Here is a 17,036-nt window from a genome sequence, read left to right as displayed (position 1 = left end):
TCCCTGTATTACACCTGAGCTTCCTTAAGACCTCTCCAAGGCACAAACAGAATAAGAATTCCTGTTTTCACATCATTATCTACAAGGAAACCTAGAAGGGGGAGAGACTCTCAAGCAGACAGGAAGGTAAATGAATTTGGTTCTGTGTGTGGCAATGATCTTCACAAAGCAAGCAGCTAGCTCTGCTCACTGGCTGAAGTGAATCCTTTAAGAAAAGGGAGAGAAAGGGTTGTAAAACAGGGAATATCTTTCTAATGTGTCCTAAGGGAGTTGACCTGTCTTTAAATCCCCTCCTCTTTCTGTCTGCCTACTGGCTCCTGTTAGAGGGGGTCTGGTCTGTGCTTGTAAATGGGACTGAATCTGATTCTTCACTCCATAACACAGACACACACGAGTTTCCTACAGAAGAGAAAGCACTTAAAAAAATTCAACAATCTTTGGATATCTCACATCACAAGCAAACAATGAAAAACAGCTGCCTGAGCACATTTTTTGATTGCTTTTTGTAACTTTTATTTTTTTCTTCTTAGACTTACAGACTGTGCAGAGAGATCAATTCTTTCTGGGGGAAAAAAAACATGATTTTTTAAAAGACTGGTTTACATGATCAAGGCTAATTTTCAAGTGTAACTTCCCAGCAAATCTTCATAGCACCCAAAAAAAGATAAAAAAAAAAAAAAATAAATTTAAAAAAAAAAATCACTTTTCAGCAGATTTGGTTTCCTGCAGATGCCAATTCCTTTCTTTGTTACCCAAAGGAAAAAAAAAATATATATATCTGAATTTAATTTCTGGTGGAGAAGAAAACGGATCATATTACCCACAATGTGGCTAAAGATATTGGGGATTCTATTGGTACTTAATACAATGAAAGGATGCTTAGCAACAGATGGACTTCAACTACAGTCATATATGTAAGTATGTTTAATGTATACTTATTCAGTATGTGTCAAGATGTACAAACAGTAGTGGCAAAGAAAAGGCTAGAACTGCCACTTCTATTTATTTATAGTAGACTGCTCTTGGATACAATGTGTCCAGTATTTGATACACTGCTTCCTTTCTGTTACACCAATCTATAAACACATCTTTGCCTCTGTATCATGTACCTAAAGCCTTTACAGGAAGAATTCAAATAGCACTGGGCTGTAGGCAAGGTATACATTAAAGAATACATTGTTAGAAACATCCAACTGTCATACCATTACCCAAGACAATTTCAGATAAAGGTATACTTTATTTTTTTTGATTTTTTTTTTTTACTAAGGAATTTTTTAGAGGTTTTACTAGAATTTTGTAAATTTCTCTTTTATTCTCCTCTATGTTCCTTCTTCTCTCTCTCTCTCTGACCACTTTAAAATACAATAGAAAGCAGTAAATGGTGAGTCTTTACATCCCAGACAATCCACATGTTCTTCAAAAGATCAATACATAGGAACTATTTTATAGCCTGTAGGGGGTGCGAGTTTGCCCAATCTGTCACTGGAAGAGACATTGAGCCTGGCATGTTACTGAGATGGCCCTGGTGACATTACTGTTCTTTTTGTAGTTCTGAAGATGTTCTGGAGAATTAGATGATTTAAAATTTATTATATGAGTTGTTGGGCATGCATGTGATCAGTCTATATAATTTATATCGTTATGTAGTGTTCCTTTAGGCAGTGCAAATATTGTATGCATTTCTTGTGTTTGTTTGTTTGTTTTCTGTATGAATTAGTATAAACATATATTTTTGTAAAAGTGAATTCATTAGATTAATGACCGGAAATGTATGCCAATCAGTCAATTGATAATTAATGCTGTGTAATTGTACATTTACATATGGATGTGACTTGCATGCTGTGGTGTCTTATAGTATTTCACGTCAGTAAGCAGTGCGGTGTTACTGTGTCTATTAGTAGAGGGGATGCGACTTGCTGAACACTGTTGCATGCATCAAGATCATCGATCGACTATCAGATTGTAGACTTGTGCATAAAGGCTTTTCAGCTGGTATGAATTTGAAATTCCTTTTAATCTATGCTCAAATGAATCGGTCCATCCAGGATTTAGCTGTGAAGTCAAATGAATTGAATGAAACTCCTCATGTAAATCCTGGACGGATCGATTCGTTCGTCCGTAGAGTATCATGAATTTGATTCGGTCATGCAAGATGAATAGAATTTGTGGACAAGTCTATCAGATACTAAATTCATGATGTTAGGGTGCTCACCAACGGCCAAATACCCTTTTTTCGGATCAGCTCCCAATATTCTGATTTGTGAGCAATATGTCCTTTCTAATTTGGTTATTTACTTAAGTGAGAATTCAAAGCGAGTTCTGTAATAAATATTAAGGTCAAAATAGTTGTACTGGAAATATTGTCTAAAAGGGGTAGACAACCTTCGGCACTCCAGATGTTGTGGACTATATCTCAACTGATTCTCTGCCAGCATTACAGATATAAGAGCATTATGGGAAACATAGTCCAAAACATCTGGAGTGCAAAAGGTTGCCTACCTTTGGTAGATCCAGTTACTTTTGCCTTACTTTAGAAATTCACTTTGAATTCTCACTGTACTATATAACACTATTAGTTTGTTTGTAAATGTTGCTTATGAATATAAAGCATAAAGCATATGATAACATCTTTTATCATATATGTAATTCATAAAAGTGTGAATTTAAGTTTGGATGAGATCTAAATAAATGTCTTGTCCCCCTCAGGGGTGGATCCTGACCTTCTTTGTTTCCTTTCTCATCAATAGGTGATTAACCCCTTAAGGACCAAACTTCTGGAATAAAAGGGAATCATGACATGTCACACACGTCATGTGTCCTTAAGGGGTTAAAGCAATACAGATGGCACACATTATTAATTAATTCTGTAATAAAAACTGCACGCATATTGATCTACATTTGATATTACAGTAAAAAAGCAATCTTCCAGGCTCTTTGAGCATGAAATACAACATTTCTAAGAAACTCCCATTCTTTTTTAGACACATTTCCATACACTTGGCACAAATAGAGTGATCCTCGGGTTCAGTACTGAACCCATCTCTGGCGGAACTCACTTCGCTAGTCTCTAAAAGAAAATACATATAAAATGGGATTTTTATAATTTGTATAGTGTTAACGGAGGAACCCATTGGCACTATATACATATAATTGTTATTTTATCAGCTGCATTTAAATTTGCTGGATTTTCACCATCCTGTCCTGCAATTGTGCTGGTAGATTGTAAACTCTGTAACTTTATTGCGATCCTTTAGCATCGATGCACAACGCCTTTGCATGCAGACTACCTTAGAGTCAGATTGGGGGTGCCAGGCCAATGTTATCTCATGTATCTTTGTATTTGGTTTATTTCAAGGTGTAGACATGCAGTTCTTCCATAGTGGGTAGCCTTTAGCTCATGTAGTGGTTCACCTCCCAATGCTTTCCAATTCCTTTGGTAGATTAAGTGGAGATGTACCAAAAGCAGAGATAGGCAATAGGTAGATCTTACATTATTCTTAGAGAGATTTGTGTTGCCCAACCTTTACAAATATATTATTTGTTGCAGATAATAAAAGGGTTGTTCTAAGAACCATAATTACTACAGTTATCTGTAATGGTTATGGTGCCAGGAGTCCCTTCGTGCCAATACTCGGTAAGCTGTCAAACTATTACCTGGCACTACAAACATACAAAATTAAGCACTGCACTCAAACTCCCACTACTCCTGGGTGGCAGCAATGATTATAGAACACATCACCCCCAATATAAACAATAAAAACAAAGGAAAAAGTTACTTGTGCACTATCTCAAATGCCTATACACATTTAAATAACTGGAGATTTTTAAATATCCCGTCAGGTGCCCATGGTCCTTCTGGTTTGCACATCTATGCTAGTGCTGCATTAGCATACCAATCCATACCATATTCATGGGCTGAGAGCAGTCTGACCATTTACATGGCTTGATAAAGGCACACATGGTGTTGAAACGTTGCCTGATTCAACTGTAATGGGCAAGAAGGAATAAACTTTCAGAATTTTGTGCAGTCAGACATTTTAAACATGTTTAATCCTACTGCTAGAGAATTATTTAAAGAACACATGTGACCTTACTCATTCACTTCCCTTTGTACCTTATATAAAACAAGTTTTTAAGATTTAAAAATAGATATAATGAAAAAAACATTCATGACGAAGAGTTCTGGTACATGCTTTGAAATTTGCTTTTCAGGCGGCCTGCCATCCAATAAGTCACTCACGCCAAGAATGACATGCCCCATTTACTGCTGGGGACCTGGAATGCTCCCATTATTGGCCTGCCCCACTCATTATTCTTTCTCCAAATTCACAAAGTTGTTCAGTGTGCTAATCTCCACCTCTGCCTCCTGCAAGGCACACTCTGCAGTAGACATGCTTAGTTCCAGACACCCTCTCTTACAAACAGGGAATCCCATTTGTATACACACATTAGCATTGGAAATATTCTAAATGAACAAATAGTAATTGTAGAAATGTGAGCGTCATTTAAAAATCTGTCCATCGTTCCACATTGGAAACGTAATTCTGTCTGTTTTGTCATGATGCGAATTAACGGTTTGTGGCTTTCTTCCCTGAGACAAAATATAATAGTTATGATTCCAGGTAAGCCAGATCTTACCTCTCGAGTCTCTCAAATAACATCTCGAGTCTCTCAAATCTACTGACACATTTCGGCATGCTCTGTACTGGGGCTAGTGACAAGAAGTTAGAATACAATGTCATTGCCATGGGAACAATTAAATTAAGATTTTGAGCCATTTAAGAAAATGGAATTTGGGAAAATGGAGACAATATCTAATTATCTACTTTCTACTGATTGTCATAATTTGTCTGCCCAAATTATCGGCCCATCTGTTGTTGTCAAAGATTTTTGGGAGTTGTATTACATCTATATCTGGACAGATTTTAAGACCCCTGTTCTAGTGCGTTGTGCTGATGCTACTTAAGGCTTTACTGAACCTTTTTTTTTTTGGGTTTTATTAGAAAGCAGTGCTTGTAGGTTTTATATTAATAATATAACAAACTGACTGAAATACAGAGTGATCAAAATTTAATAGGAAGAAGGAGTAAATAAAGTATGTGCAACAAGCACAGGGTAGTAATCTTTAAAATAACACAGAATAAGAAACTGAAAAATGAAACAAAGCATTCTTCAAAAGTAAATGTATGGCTAAAAAGACAAAAAAAAATAACATCTAATGAGTAAAAGAAACATATCCTATATTATGTTACCATATATATAGTCCCAATTGGTAGCCATGTTTTTAAATATTATTTCTATGATTGTGATTTTATTATTTTCTGATTAAACCACCAAAAAAGATGGGAGAATGTGACCTTCTGTTCATCTAAATATGTGTGTATATATCTAAATCTAAATAAAGTGATAGACATGTAGATAGATTGTGGATGGGCAGACAGACCGATGGATGGATAGATAGATAGATAGATAGATAGATAGATAGATGAATAGATTGATAGTGATGCAATGAGGGTCAATAGTGACATATTTTTTTCTGCAGTCTCAAACGCTGGATACCAGAGAAGAAAAGAGATATGTAAGGACGCTGGTGCCAATTTAGCAGTGTCCTGGGAGATGTGGAATTGGTGGGAGTAAGCTAAGATAGTTGCTTCACACTACTTTACTCATCCACATTGGCTATAGATTTACAGTTTTTTACCAAATAGAAGGCAGACAAACAAATACACAAACAAACGTGTAACCAACAAATACGCAAAATCTAGCATTGTGTGTATTTTTTGGCACACTAATGAACACGCTGCCCATGACTGCCCCCCTAGAGCACTGCCATTCTGAAACCTTGACTTCCCGTACTCAGACAGGTGATACCTTATTTCAAGTAATTACACAGACAGAGAGGGACCAATGCTGGTATGGGTCAAGATGATGTAAACATATTTTTATTTGCCTGTCCTTTTATACTAAGGTCAATGCCACTTGGTACCAGGGTGATAGCTGTTACATCTTTACTGGGTTGGGCCGCTGCTGCTGCTATACAATAAGTATCTGTGTTCTCTGTTCTAATACTGGAATGTTCCCACACGGCCAGACTGACACGGTGTTATCAATGTGCAGCCAGAGACTTCTATTAATTCTACTATATCGATAAACTTTTAGAATCATTAACAAATCTGTGCAGATAAATAGTACAATGGGTTTCATATTCAATAGCCCAACATTCCCTATGATGTCACTAACCTGTTTTCATTCCCATCCCGAGTAACGTTTTACTTGTTGATGACGTCATGTTAGGAAGATTGATACTTTAAAACTTATTGTAGTGTACATACTTTTTTTTTTTGTGCTGACATTGCTATTAAATGGACACTGCGTTATTATTGTTATTAAAGCAACACTATAGGCACCATAACCACATCATCTGATGGAAGTGGTTTTGGAGCCCGCACCACCTCACTATTAAATGGTTTACTCATCATGTAGTGGAGAGTCTCGCTTCCTACAGAGTGGCAGCCTGGCTTCCAATGAAAAAATGAAGGAGGTGGAGTTATGCACTGCTTCATGCCATACCAAGAATATTGAGTAGTGATTGGCTGAGAGTGTTAGCTTAATGGTCTCTGCTAAAGCTTCCAGGCATTAATTGGTATGGGGCAATGCTGAACCATAGCTCCACCTTCTCCATATCATCATTGGGTTCCAGGTTTCAGGCTGCCAAGGACTGAAAATGTTTACAAAATAGTGCTTAAACAGTTTAGTAGGGATGTAAGAGCTGGCACCGACACCAGGCACCATAACCACTTAAATCTGGTGCCTATAGTGCTCCTCTGATATAGCTTTAGAGACAATAATTCATTAAGAAATGTAATAGCCTTCTGCTAGCTACAATTCTTGTCTCCCATGTGGCACAGTGGAGTGGATTGGAAATCAATAAAACCCTTATTTAATTTGTCCCTTCTTTATAATCATTAAAGAAGCACTTTAAGTAACATAACCTCTACAGCTCAGTGTGGTGGTCATGTTGCCAACAGTCTTTTGGTGGTGGACCAATGTTTTTGTATGAAGTATGTGTGTGTGAATGTAGGGGTGTATTTTTATGTACTGTTACAATTTTAATGAGTTTTAATGTAATGTTGGCATTCGAATGCAGGTGTACATTTGGATATAGTGTTGTCATATGAAGCTAGGTGTACATTTGTGCTTTTCTTAATGCATGTGTACGTCTTGTGTAGTGTTGGTGTTCAAATACAAGGTTTTGTGTGTATGTAGTGTTTGCATTTAAATGCTGGTGTGCATTTGAGTGGATTATTGTTGTCTGAATGCAGGCTTGTGTTTGAGAGCAGGGTTGTGTTTATATATATATATATATATATATATAGTAGGAGTTTGAATGCAGAGGTGTATTTGTGTATAGTTAGGGCTTGAATGCAGGAGTGTATTTGTGTACAGTGTCGACATATTATTGCTGGGATATTCCCATAAACTGCCACACACATACTGTCATGGATACAAATACACCCTGCCACACAAATTAACACAGGTACACATACACACTACCACACACAGATACACTGACACACACATACTGACACAGATACATATTGATATACACATACTGATATAAATATACATACACACTGAAACACAGACATACACATATACACTGCCACACACACACATGCTGATACAGAAATACACATACACGGCCACAAACAGATACACTGTCACACATGCATATTGACACAGATACATATTCACAATGAAACACTCTGACAAAAAATGGTCAATATTTTTCACCACCCCCCGGTTTCCATACCTTTTGGGTGGGGTCTATACCTTGCTGCTGGCTGAGGCTAACAAGAGTCTTGTCCAAGAGTCTTGGAACTCTAACAAGTGTCTTGGAACTCTTTCCCTGTCTTCTTTGTGCCTCCAACTAGCCTCAAACCTAGCCAGAAATAGGGGGCGGAGTCAGTGGCGGCTCTAGACTTTGAGGCCTTAGGCGAAACTCAAACAAGAGGCCCCCCACTAACACTCATAGTAAAAAAACATATAGGGGTTGAATTGTGTGTATAATGAGCTGTAGTTATAATGTATGACAGGTTTGCAGCGCTGGATACAGAGAGCTAGTCTCTATATTCACTGTTGGGGTGAGTGTGGCACGGTTGAAGGAGAAAGGGTGACAGGGCGAGGGGAGGTGAGAGTGACAGGATGATGGAGGGTTATGTGACAGGGTGAGTGTGGCATGTCTAGGCAGGATGAGTGACAGGATAGGAGAAGTTAATGTGATAGGGTGAAGAGGGGATGAGTTTGACAGGGTTATGGGTTACGTGTTGCACGGCTGGAGGAGGGAGTGTGACAAGGCAAAGGGAAAATGAGCCGGACAGGATTACGTGACAGGGTGAGTGTGGCATGGTTGGGCCCACGTGAAAGGGTTAATGTGAAAAAGGATGAGTGTGACAGGGTTGGGGGTGAGTGTGACAGTATGAGAGAAGATGAGTGTGATAGGATTAGGGGGGATTAATGTGATAGGGTGAGTGTAGAAGAGCGAGGGCCGGTAATTGTGGTATGGATGGAGGGGGTGAGAGCAACAAGATTAGGAGAGGTTAATTTGAGCGAGGCTGGGTGAAGGGAGCATGACAGCATGTGGGGGGTGACAGTGTGTGGGGGTGGCTGTATGTGTGTGGAATTGTGACGTGGGTAGGTGAGTGTGGGATGCAGTGTTGGAAAGGGTGACAGTGTGTGCAGGGGCAGTGTGTGGGAGGGTTGACTGTATGTATTGGTGACAGTGTTGGGGGCTGACAAGATGGGGTGCAAGTGTGTGAAAGGGTAACAGGGTGAGAGCAGTGTGGAGGAATGTGACAGTTTTGGGGGCAGGGTGTGAGTGGGTGACAGTGAGGAGGAAGATGACAGTGTGGAGGATGGTGACAGTGTGGGGGACAGTGTGTGATAGTGTGGGGGGACAGGGTGTGTTAGTTTGGGAGGGCAAGGTGTGTGGGACACAGTGTAGTGAGGGCAGGGTGTGTGACAGCATGAGGGGGCAGTGTGTATGACAGTGTAGGGGGGCAGGGTGTGTGACCATGTGGGTGGCAGAGTGTGTGGGAAACACTGTGGGAGAGCAAGGTGTGTGACAGTGGGGGGCATTTTGTGTGAGAAATTGTGTGGGGGTAGAGTGTGTGGGGGGCAGGATATGTGGTGGTCACTGTGGGTGGCAGGGTATGTGGGGGAAGGTTATGTGGTGATCAGTGTTGGGGTCAGGGTATGTGGTGGTCAATGTGGGGGACAGTGTCTGTGGTGGCCAGTGTGGGGGGCAGTGTCTGTGGTGGTTAGTGTGGGGGCAGTGTATGTGGTGGGCAGGGTATGTGGATGGCGGGGCAGTGTATGTTGGAGCAGGGTATGTGGGGGGCAGGGCAGTATGCGTGGGCAGTGAGGGCAGTGGGGGTGGAAGGGCAGTGGGGGTGGGAGGGCAGTGTTGGGGTAGTGTGGGTGGGAGGGCAGTGAGGGTGGGAGGGCATTGTATGTAGGTGGACAGTGAGGGTGGGAGGGCAGTGTTGGGGCAGTGTATGTAGATGGACAGTGAGGGTGGGAGGGCAGTTTTGCGGCAGTGAGGGTGGGCAGTTTTGGGGCAGTGAGGCTGGGTGGGCAGTGAGGGTGGGCAGTTTTGGGGAAGTGTATGTAGATGGACAGTGAGGGTGGGAGGGCAGTTTTGCGGCAGTGAGGGTGGGCAGTTTTGGGACAGTGAGGGTGGGTGGGCAGTTTTAGGGCAGTGAGGGTGGGTGGGCAGTTTTGGGGCAGTGAGGGTGGGTGGGCAGTTTTAGGGACAGTGTGTGTGGAGGCTGTGACAAGCCTCCACACACTAAAATACCTTGTTTTATAATTTAATTCCCTGGTGGTCCAGTGGCAGCACTCCCTGGTGGTCCGGTGGGATGACTGTAACATCTGCAGCTCCGTGAGAGCTGCAGACCTCGTTCTCACGAAAGCCTGTCAGAGCGTTGCCGTGGTAACCCGCGGCAACACTCTGTGTGCTCGCGAGAACCACATTATGTGATCTGCAGCTCTGCACTCAGCGGAGCTGCAGATCAGAGGCTGGCTCTCCTTGTGGGCAGACCATGTGGAGGGGCCACCCGGCGGCATACTGGGCAAGCCGCCAGGCCCCCTCTCACTGTCGGATCCTCGATCATGGACCGAGGACCCGGCAATTCAGTCTGCCCTAAGGTGACTTAGGCGGCCGCGAGGCCCCAGCAAGCGCGAGGCCTTAGGCGGCTGCCTAAATCGCCTAATTAGAGAGCCGCCTCTGGGCGGAGTCTGGCAACGAAGCCGAGCAGACGCATGGCACACGAGCTGCTGCAATAGAGGAACCAAGAGACCAATCTGGACCAAACAAAATACTATTTGGGGCAGTACCTGGAGTGGAAAGCGACAGGCAGACAAGATGGGCCGAAAAACTAAAAAGTTACGACCCGACAAGCTGAAGCAAGGGCCAAATATAGCTGACCTCCTGAGACAAACACGCGAGGTTGCTGGGCCCAAAATAGCCGACTATCCCTATTTTTTTTTTTCTCTGAGCCCTTCGGATAACCTTTTCTCAGAGGATGAGGAGGTCACCGCACAGCCGGCACGGAGACTGACACAGGCCTCCCAAACTACGGTAACTCACCCGTAACCACCGCAGTCTTACGATCACTCATAGCGGACCTCCAAAAGACCCTCCAAACAGACGTTGCATCGCTTCGGGCAGACATCCATGGCCTGATGGGCCGCATGGGGGCCCTAGAGTCTGTATCCAGCGCCTGCACAGACCAACTTACCACACTCCAACAGGAGGTCCAAGAACTCCAGCGACAAAACGGAGCACATGAACGCCGCTTTGCGGCCATCGAAGATGCATGCAGAGCTAACAATATAAAGATTCATGGTATCCCGGAGAACATTCCGGTATCCCGGAGATGCCACACGTCTTGAGATGCCTCTTGGTGGCACTATTAACCCCGAGACAGGCCAAAAATGTTCACCTGGATGGCTTCTTCAGGGCCACTAAACCGGCCAAAGCACCAAGCTCAGCACCCCGGGACCTAATCTTAAAGTTCCAACACCACGCGTACAAAGCAGCTGTGATAGCGGTGACCAGGGACTGCTCCCCTTATAAATTTGAATCTATGGAATTGACTTTCTTTGCGGACCTTACCGGGGGAACATTGGCCTGGCGGAGGTCTCTCAGGTCCTTCACTACACTCCTGCAACTGAAAGGTTTGCGATATAAATAGCTCCAGACCAGAGCGCTGCAAATAATACACGCGGACACTAAACACGAGATTCGTGACCTACAAGAAGCGACATCCCTGCTGTCCACCCTGGGACTTCCACGGGAACCCTTACACCCCAACGAGACCGCAGGGACAAGCAGGCCGACCCACCGCTGGAACCCAGAAGGGATTACCCCCTTCGTCCCATGCAAAACTAAGGATGCTCCGATATCAGCAGGGACCACCTGAGTTATACCTAACTAAGTGCAGTTGTGTTTTGGACTACCACTTCTTTTTTTTTTTTTTGTTGCTTTTTCTTTGCCTTCACATAATTTTGTTAACTGCTGACATTATAAGTACCTTGCTAAGATGCTACCGCACTATACAGGTAACCCACTCCATACATGCATACCCACGATCGAGCGGTATACCAACCACAGTCACTACCCCTCCCCACCCCCCCGCCTCAAATTCCCATAGAATGCCACCCACACGTACCGCTACCAGAATCAGGCATAATTATATATAAAGCATCATGGCTGACTCCATCTACACACTGCAGCATGCTATCACACTAGTAACCGCACCACACAGAGACTGCATAAGACACGCGTTACCACTGAGCCACGCTACATCCCACGAACACCACGTAAACTACTAACATTAGCGTAACCTCAGTTAGCCAGATCGACATGATATACATAGACCCTCATAACTGTTGGAAATTCCTGCTTTAGTAACGCTTATATTACTATATTTTAAAAAGAAAAAAAGTGCAAGCACTCAAAACCACATTTGTACCAAATGATGTTATTGTACAAGACTTGAACCGACGATTGTGGTTAAACAGATATGTTTGTTAACTCATGCACAAAGAAAAAAAAAAAAACTAGCGAGAAATAAATTACCTGAACTCACATCCTCCCAGCACTGCCATTCAGGAGGGACCCAGTCCAACTGTTAAAGACCTCGACCGGGCTCAAGGTTTGCAATGCCCATTGAGTGCCCTAAGAGTAAGAGAAACACGATGGGTCCCTCAATTGGTAGATCCACCAGTGGTTGTCCCCCAGTTTTTTTTGTTAAACTGCTTGGAAGTGGTTTGAAAAATACAATAATACACGTTGGCATTGCCACTGTCAATTTTATCTGACTGGTGATAGGATGAGAGCATTGGGGAGTGCTGGGGGGGGGAGGGGAAGGGGGTGTCAGTAAGCAGTTGATCCTACATGCAAAGTATAGACCATAACCAAAACAAAGTAGAGAAATCTACATAATAGCATTACTGGGCCTTAGAGTGGTCAAGGTAAAGTCAGAGAAAAGCAGAATAAGCTATGCTGAACCAGGGATCCCAGAGTGTGAAAATTGGATAAATTATCCAGGTCAAAAACAGAATACACCAGAACAAAAAAAGAACATGCCATGGAGTCAACAAAGAACAGAAGGGAAAAGAGCACCATATCAGTGGGAAGTAGGGTTATATAGGGTAATGCTGGGCAATTAGGCAGTATCTTGCAACTTAAGAACATCCGAGTGCGTGCCATTGAACTCCTGAATGACATGAGTAGGTTCTCTCATCATGCATGTGCATACTTTAGTTCTTTATTAAAGTTACTTGTATCTCTCTCTGAGTATATTTTAAACTTGTTTTTTTGTTTGTCATATATGTTTATAATACATTCTCTTTATACTTTAATGAAAAGTGGCGTGTCCCTGTAAAACGCTCCATTATGAAAGTCATTGTTCCAGCTTCCCTAGCTACGATGGTTTAGTAGAGAAACTATTTGATAGTTTATTACTGTGGCTCTGACAACCAATCAGACTGGAACGTCTAGGCTCTAGTACAGCCGGGATGTCTGCCAACACTTGTGGTGACGTCTTGGTGCTTTCAGTCTTAAGTAAAGTTCAGCGATTACCTAGGTGATCATCATCTCTCGGCTATCGTCAGATACACTAGATATTATCTTTAATTTCAGCACCTCTGCTCTATGTATTACCACTTCTTAAACAAGCCTCCAAAGACATTGTGCAGAAATACAATCATATTCTGCAAATATTGTACTGCATGCAAAAAACAGTTATGGAAAAAAAGCAGAGAGAAACATTTCGACTTGTGCAGGTATTCAAAGGATGTGAATGTTTTGTTGGAATTCACAACAGAAAAATAATGGTTATAGTTTTTTTTTTTTTTTAAACATTCCTTTAAATTCTTGTTTTTAGAAACAGGTGTCTGTTGTTTGTGGTTACGAATGGAATTTGTGCGTAAAGAACAAAGTTCATATTTCACAAAGAATATCTAAGAGTGATTTGTAATTCTTTAAATCGCTTTTAAAATTCAAGCTGTTGGACTGCATCTCCCATAATCCCAGATCACAAAAAATGCAGATTGAGAGACGTATAGTCTAGCAATATCTGGGGACAAGACTAACAAAGGGAAGGAGGGCAATTTGGCTCTCTGGATATGTTTTAACTACATTTCCCATAATTCTCTGCCAAGCCCAGATGGAGTACTATGGGCAGTTTAGTTTAATAACAGTTACAGTGCCAAGGTTAGATACTTCCTGATTTACGATGAACCTGCTTTGTATTTCAATGGTTGTTCTGTGGTGTATACGTGACTCATGGTCTACATATTTGGAAAGCCCCCATTTCAAAATAATATTTCTCATTCATAATAATAATAAATCAGGACTTAAGTTTTTATTGGCTGCAGATTTTTGTTGACTACACTGGAACTTGAACAGAATTACTAAAATTCTTATTTTTTTGTAAATGTTGGCTCTAATTGGACTCATGTGACTCATTCTTTTGATTTAATTCTTTAATTCATAATAATTATTTTGTACTGTGTGATCTATTAATGAAAAATATTTTACAGTAACCCTTTCCTTCTGCTAGTGTACATATATGTTTTGTATACCTATGTAGATGTGTCGGATATCTTTTTTTTTTTTCCGTTTTCTTTTTTCGCTAAATCATGTTATTTCACGAATTGGACCTGGATTTTCCAGAAAAGGACAAACTAGTTCATTACAAAAATCCCCTTTGTACAAATTATTTTAAAGTTTTTTTTTTTTGCCCTAAATCCTTAACTTTACAGATCATTTTTCAACTTCGCCTCCACTCTCTATTTGGTATATAAATATGTAGGAAACACTGCATTACAACTTAAATCAGACTTTTAATTTTTTCATTTGATTAATTTTATTTGCTTTGTTTTGATCTTAATAATACCTGTTTGATTCTAGACTGACAACCTGTTAGATTTTTTTTATACACGTGCATCAATAATTTTTAGAAAAAAAAACCTAAGATTACAAGTTCACGTAGTAAATGAAAAAAAAAAGAGTCTAATCAAATGACTAGGTTCAGAAAACTGACACATTAGCTAATTATTTAAATTACCGTCATGCTCATAGAATATGTTTTGATAGAATCATTTTTAATTCTTTCAAAGAACGTACATAGGATCCATTCATTTTCTTTTTAAATGGAGTTGTATTTGAAAACCTTAGGAATGCAGCGAGATTGTAGAATACTGTAATTTAAAAGCGTTCTCGAAGCACGAAGGTCTGTTCTCATTTATTGCTTGAAAGGATAGCGCTGTACTAACATGTCCTAATCGCTCTTAGCCAGAAATTCTCTGTGACTCGTGTGGTTTGTATGATACCAGCGTGAAGATAATTATAAATTATTATTTATGAAATAGCAATATATTTCACAGAGCTGTAAACATGTGCAAAGGACCAGAGAACCATATGATAATCTAAGCATATTAATTCTCAGGGTCAAATATGAATAGCTCAACATCAGCAAGCATTTTAATGAACATTTCATTTAAATTCAAAAGAGAACTCGTTCTAGAAAGCGTATTGCCAATAAATAGTTCCATAGAGGGAAAGCAAACAGGGCAAAGAGGAATAGTAGAAAAAAACGAATAAGTTGGCAAAGGGATTGGCTAATGAAAAGCAGGACATATTTCACTTTCCAACAGGGAAATTTCGGAAGCGCCTAGCCAACCATTAAAGTGACTCGATCTAATCTTCATATTTAAAGCTTATTGCAGAAATCACCAGAGCTGAGTGAACGGTTCTTCACATTTTAACCCCTTAAGGACAGACGACGGATATATTCCGTCATGATTCCCTTTTATTCCAGAAGTTGTGTCATTAAGGGGTTAAGCTTGGTGTAATGTAGGGGGAGATACAGTCAAATTGATTATGGAAAATACCCTTTTCACTGGTAGGTACATCTGCTCTTGAAGATTAGGATCACAAATTGAATTTAACCCAATCAATTGGGGAAAAGAAACATTTAAAAAACATTTTTTTTTAATATGTATTAAAATATTCTAAGGTATATTAAAAGTTGGTGGTTTAATAATAATGGTTAAAAAAAAAAAAGGCTAGCACTTGTTTTAGTGCGAAATGTAATGAAGGAAAAGAGAAACAAGAAACTGTGTAGTATAACAATGTAAGCATTGTGAAGCCATGCACTAGCCAGGACAGATAAAATATCAAACAGTGTAACAAAGATACAAATTAGCAACCCCATCTGCCCTTTCTACTCCTTACAGTATGTAAATTAATACAGAAATACATAAATATACTGGTATAAATGATTTGGACTATTTTGCGTGTAAAATCCTCTTTTTTTTAAATTAGTTCATGTTGAGAATTTGTAATGAACTCCCACGTTTCGCTAGAAGAACAAGTCATGCAGTCGTCATAATGAAAAATCTGGATTTTATATGCCAAGGCCTGAGCTAGATGGAGAGGAAATAACCTTTTTGGGTACTTAATACAATTTAATCTTCTATCTCTACCATGCATTTCACACATAATAAATTATTTTTTTTTACATTAATTCAAGGGTGTGTTTGCATGTAATATTGTGTTTTAAATGTGGTTGTACATTTGTATGCAGTATATGTGTTTGAATAAAAGGGTTTGTTTGTATATGAGTTTGAATGCCTGAGTGTATTTGCATGTAAAGTTTGTGTTTGTTTGCAGGGGAGTGTTTGCATGTTGTATTGGTGTTTGATTTCTGGGACATATGCACATACACTGTGACAGGCATACATATCTACACAGATATTCATACACACACACACAGATACACAAATATAAATTGTACTGATAGGTACACACACTCAGATACACAGACTGACACATACAAACACTCAGATACATACTGACACACAGATACAAACATTGACAGATACACACAGTGACACATATATATACACACTGACACATACACACACATCTTGACACACATATTAGGCATGCATGGGGAAAATTTTCGGTTCGGCATTCCGAAATTCAGAATTTTCGCAATTCGGCAACTTTGGCAACTTCGACACTTTGGAACTTCGGCATTTCAGGACTTCTATTGCAGCCGCTTAGTAGATAACTCCCTAATTCCCATGGTAGCCTGTGGCTGCTCACTGTTTAAAAATAAAATAAAAATCAGGGTCCCCCCTGCTGGGGGCTTTTAAACTAAAGAGGGGACCTATTGCCCCCCCGGCCCCACCCCTGAGCAGCAGGTGGGGGCCCTAAAGTAAAATAATGGGGGGGGGGAACCTATTGTCCTCCCCCCATGCCCCCACCCCTGAGCGGCGGGTGGGGGCCCTAAAATGGAATAAGGGGGGGAACCTAATGTCCTCCCCCCTGGCACCCACCCCTGAGCGGCAGGTGGGGGCCCTAAATACTAATAAGATGGGGGACCTAATGTCCTCCCCCTGGCCCCCACACCTGAGCGGCGGGTGGGGGCCCTAAATATTAAAAAGGGGGGACCTAA

The 17,036-nt window shown here is 40.9% G+C and overlaps 1 protein-coding gene across 1 annotated transcript in view; it reads left to right on the top strand.

The window, feature by feature from the left end:
* The first annotated feature begins 694 nt into the window (after positions 1-694).
* Positions 695-17,036, top strand: part of MEGF6 (multiple EGF like domains 6) — a 517,377-nt gene continuing 501,035 nt past the window's right edge. The window contains exon 1 of the mRNA XM_063435729.1: positions 695-914. Coding sequence (XP_063291799.1) covers positions 730-914 — 185 coding nt within the window. The 5' untranslated portion in view covers positions 695-729. The remainder of the gene's footprint in view (positions 915-17,036) is intronic.

This window comes from Pelobates fuscus, chromosome 11, assembly GCF_036172605.1.
Source record: "Pelobates fuscus isolate aPelFus1 chromosome 11, aPelFus1.pri, whole genome shotgun sequence".
NCBI classification, from domain to species: domain Eukaryota; kingdom Metazoa; phylum Chordata; class Amphibia; order Anura; family Pelobatidae; genus Pelobates; species Pelobates fuscus.
The sequence above is the reverse complement of the archived record's forward strand: the minus strand, read 5'-3'. Positions and strand labels throughout refer to the sequence as shown.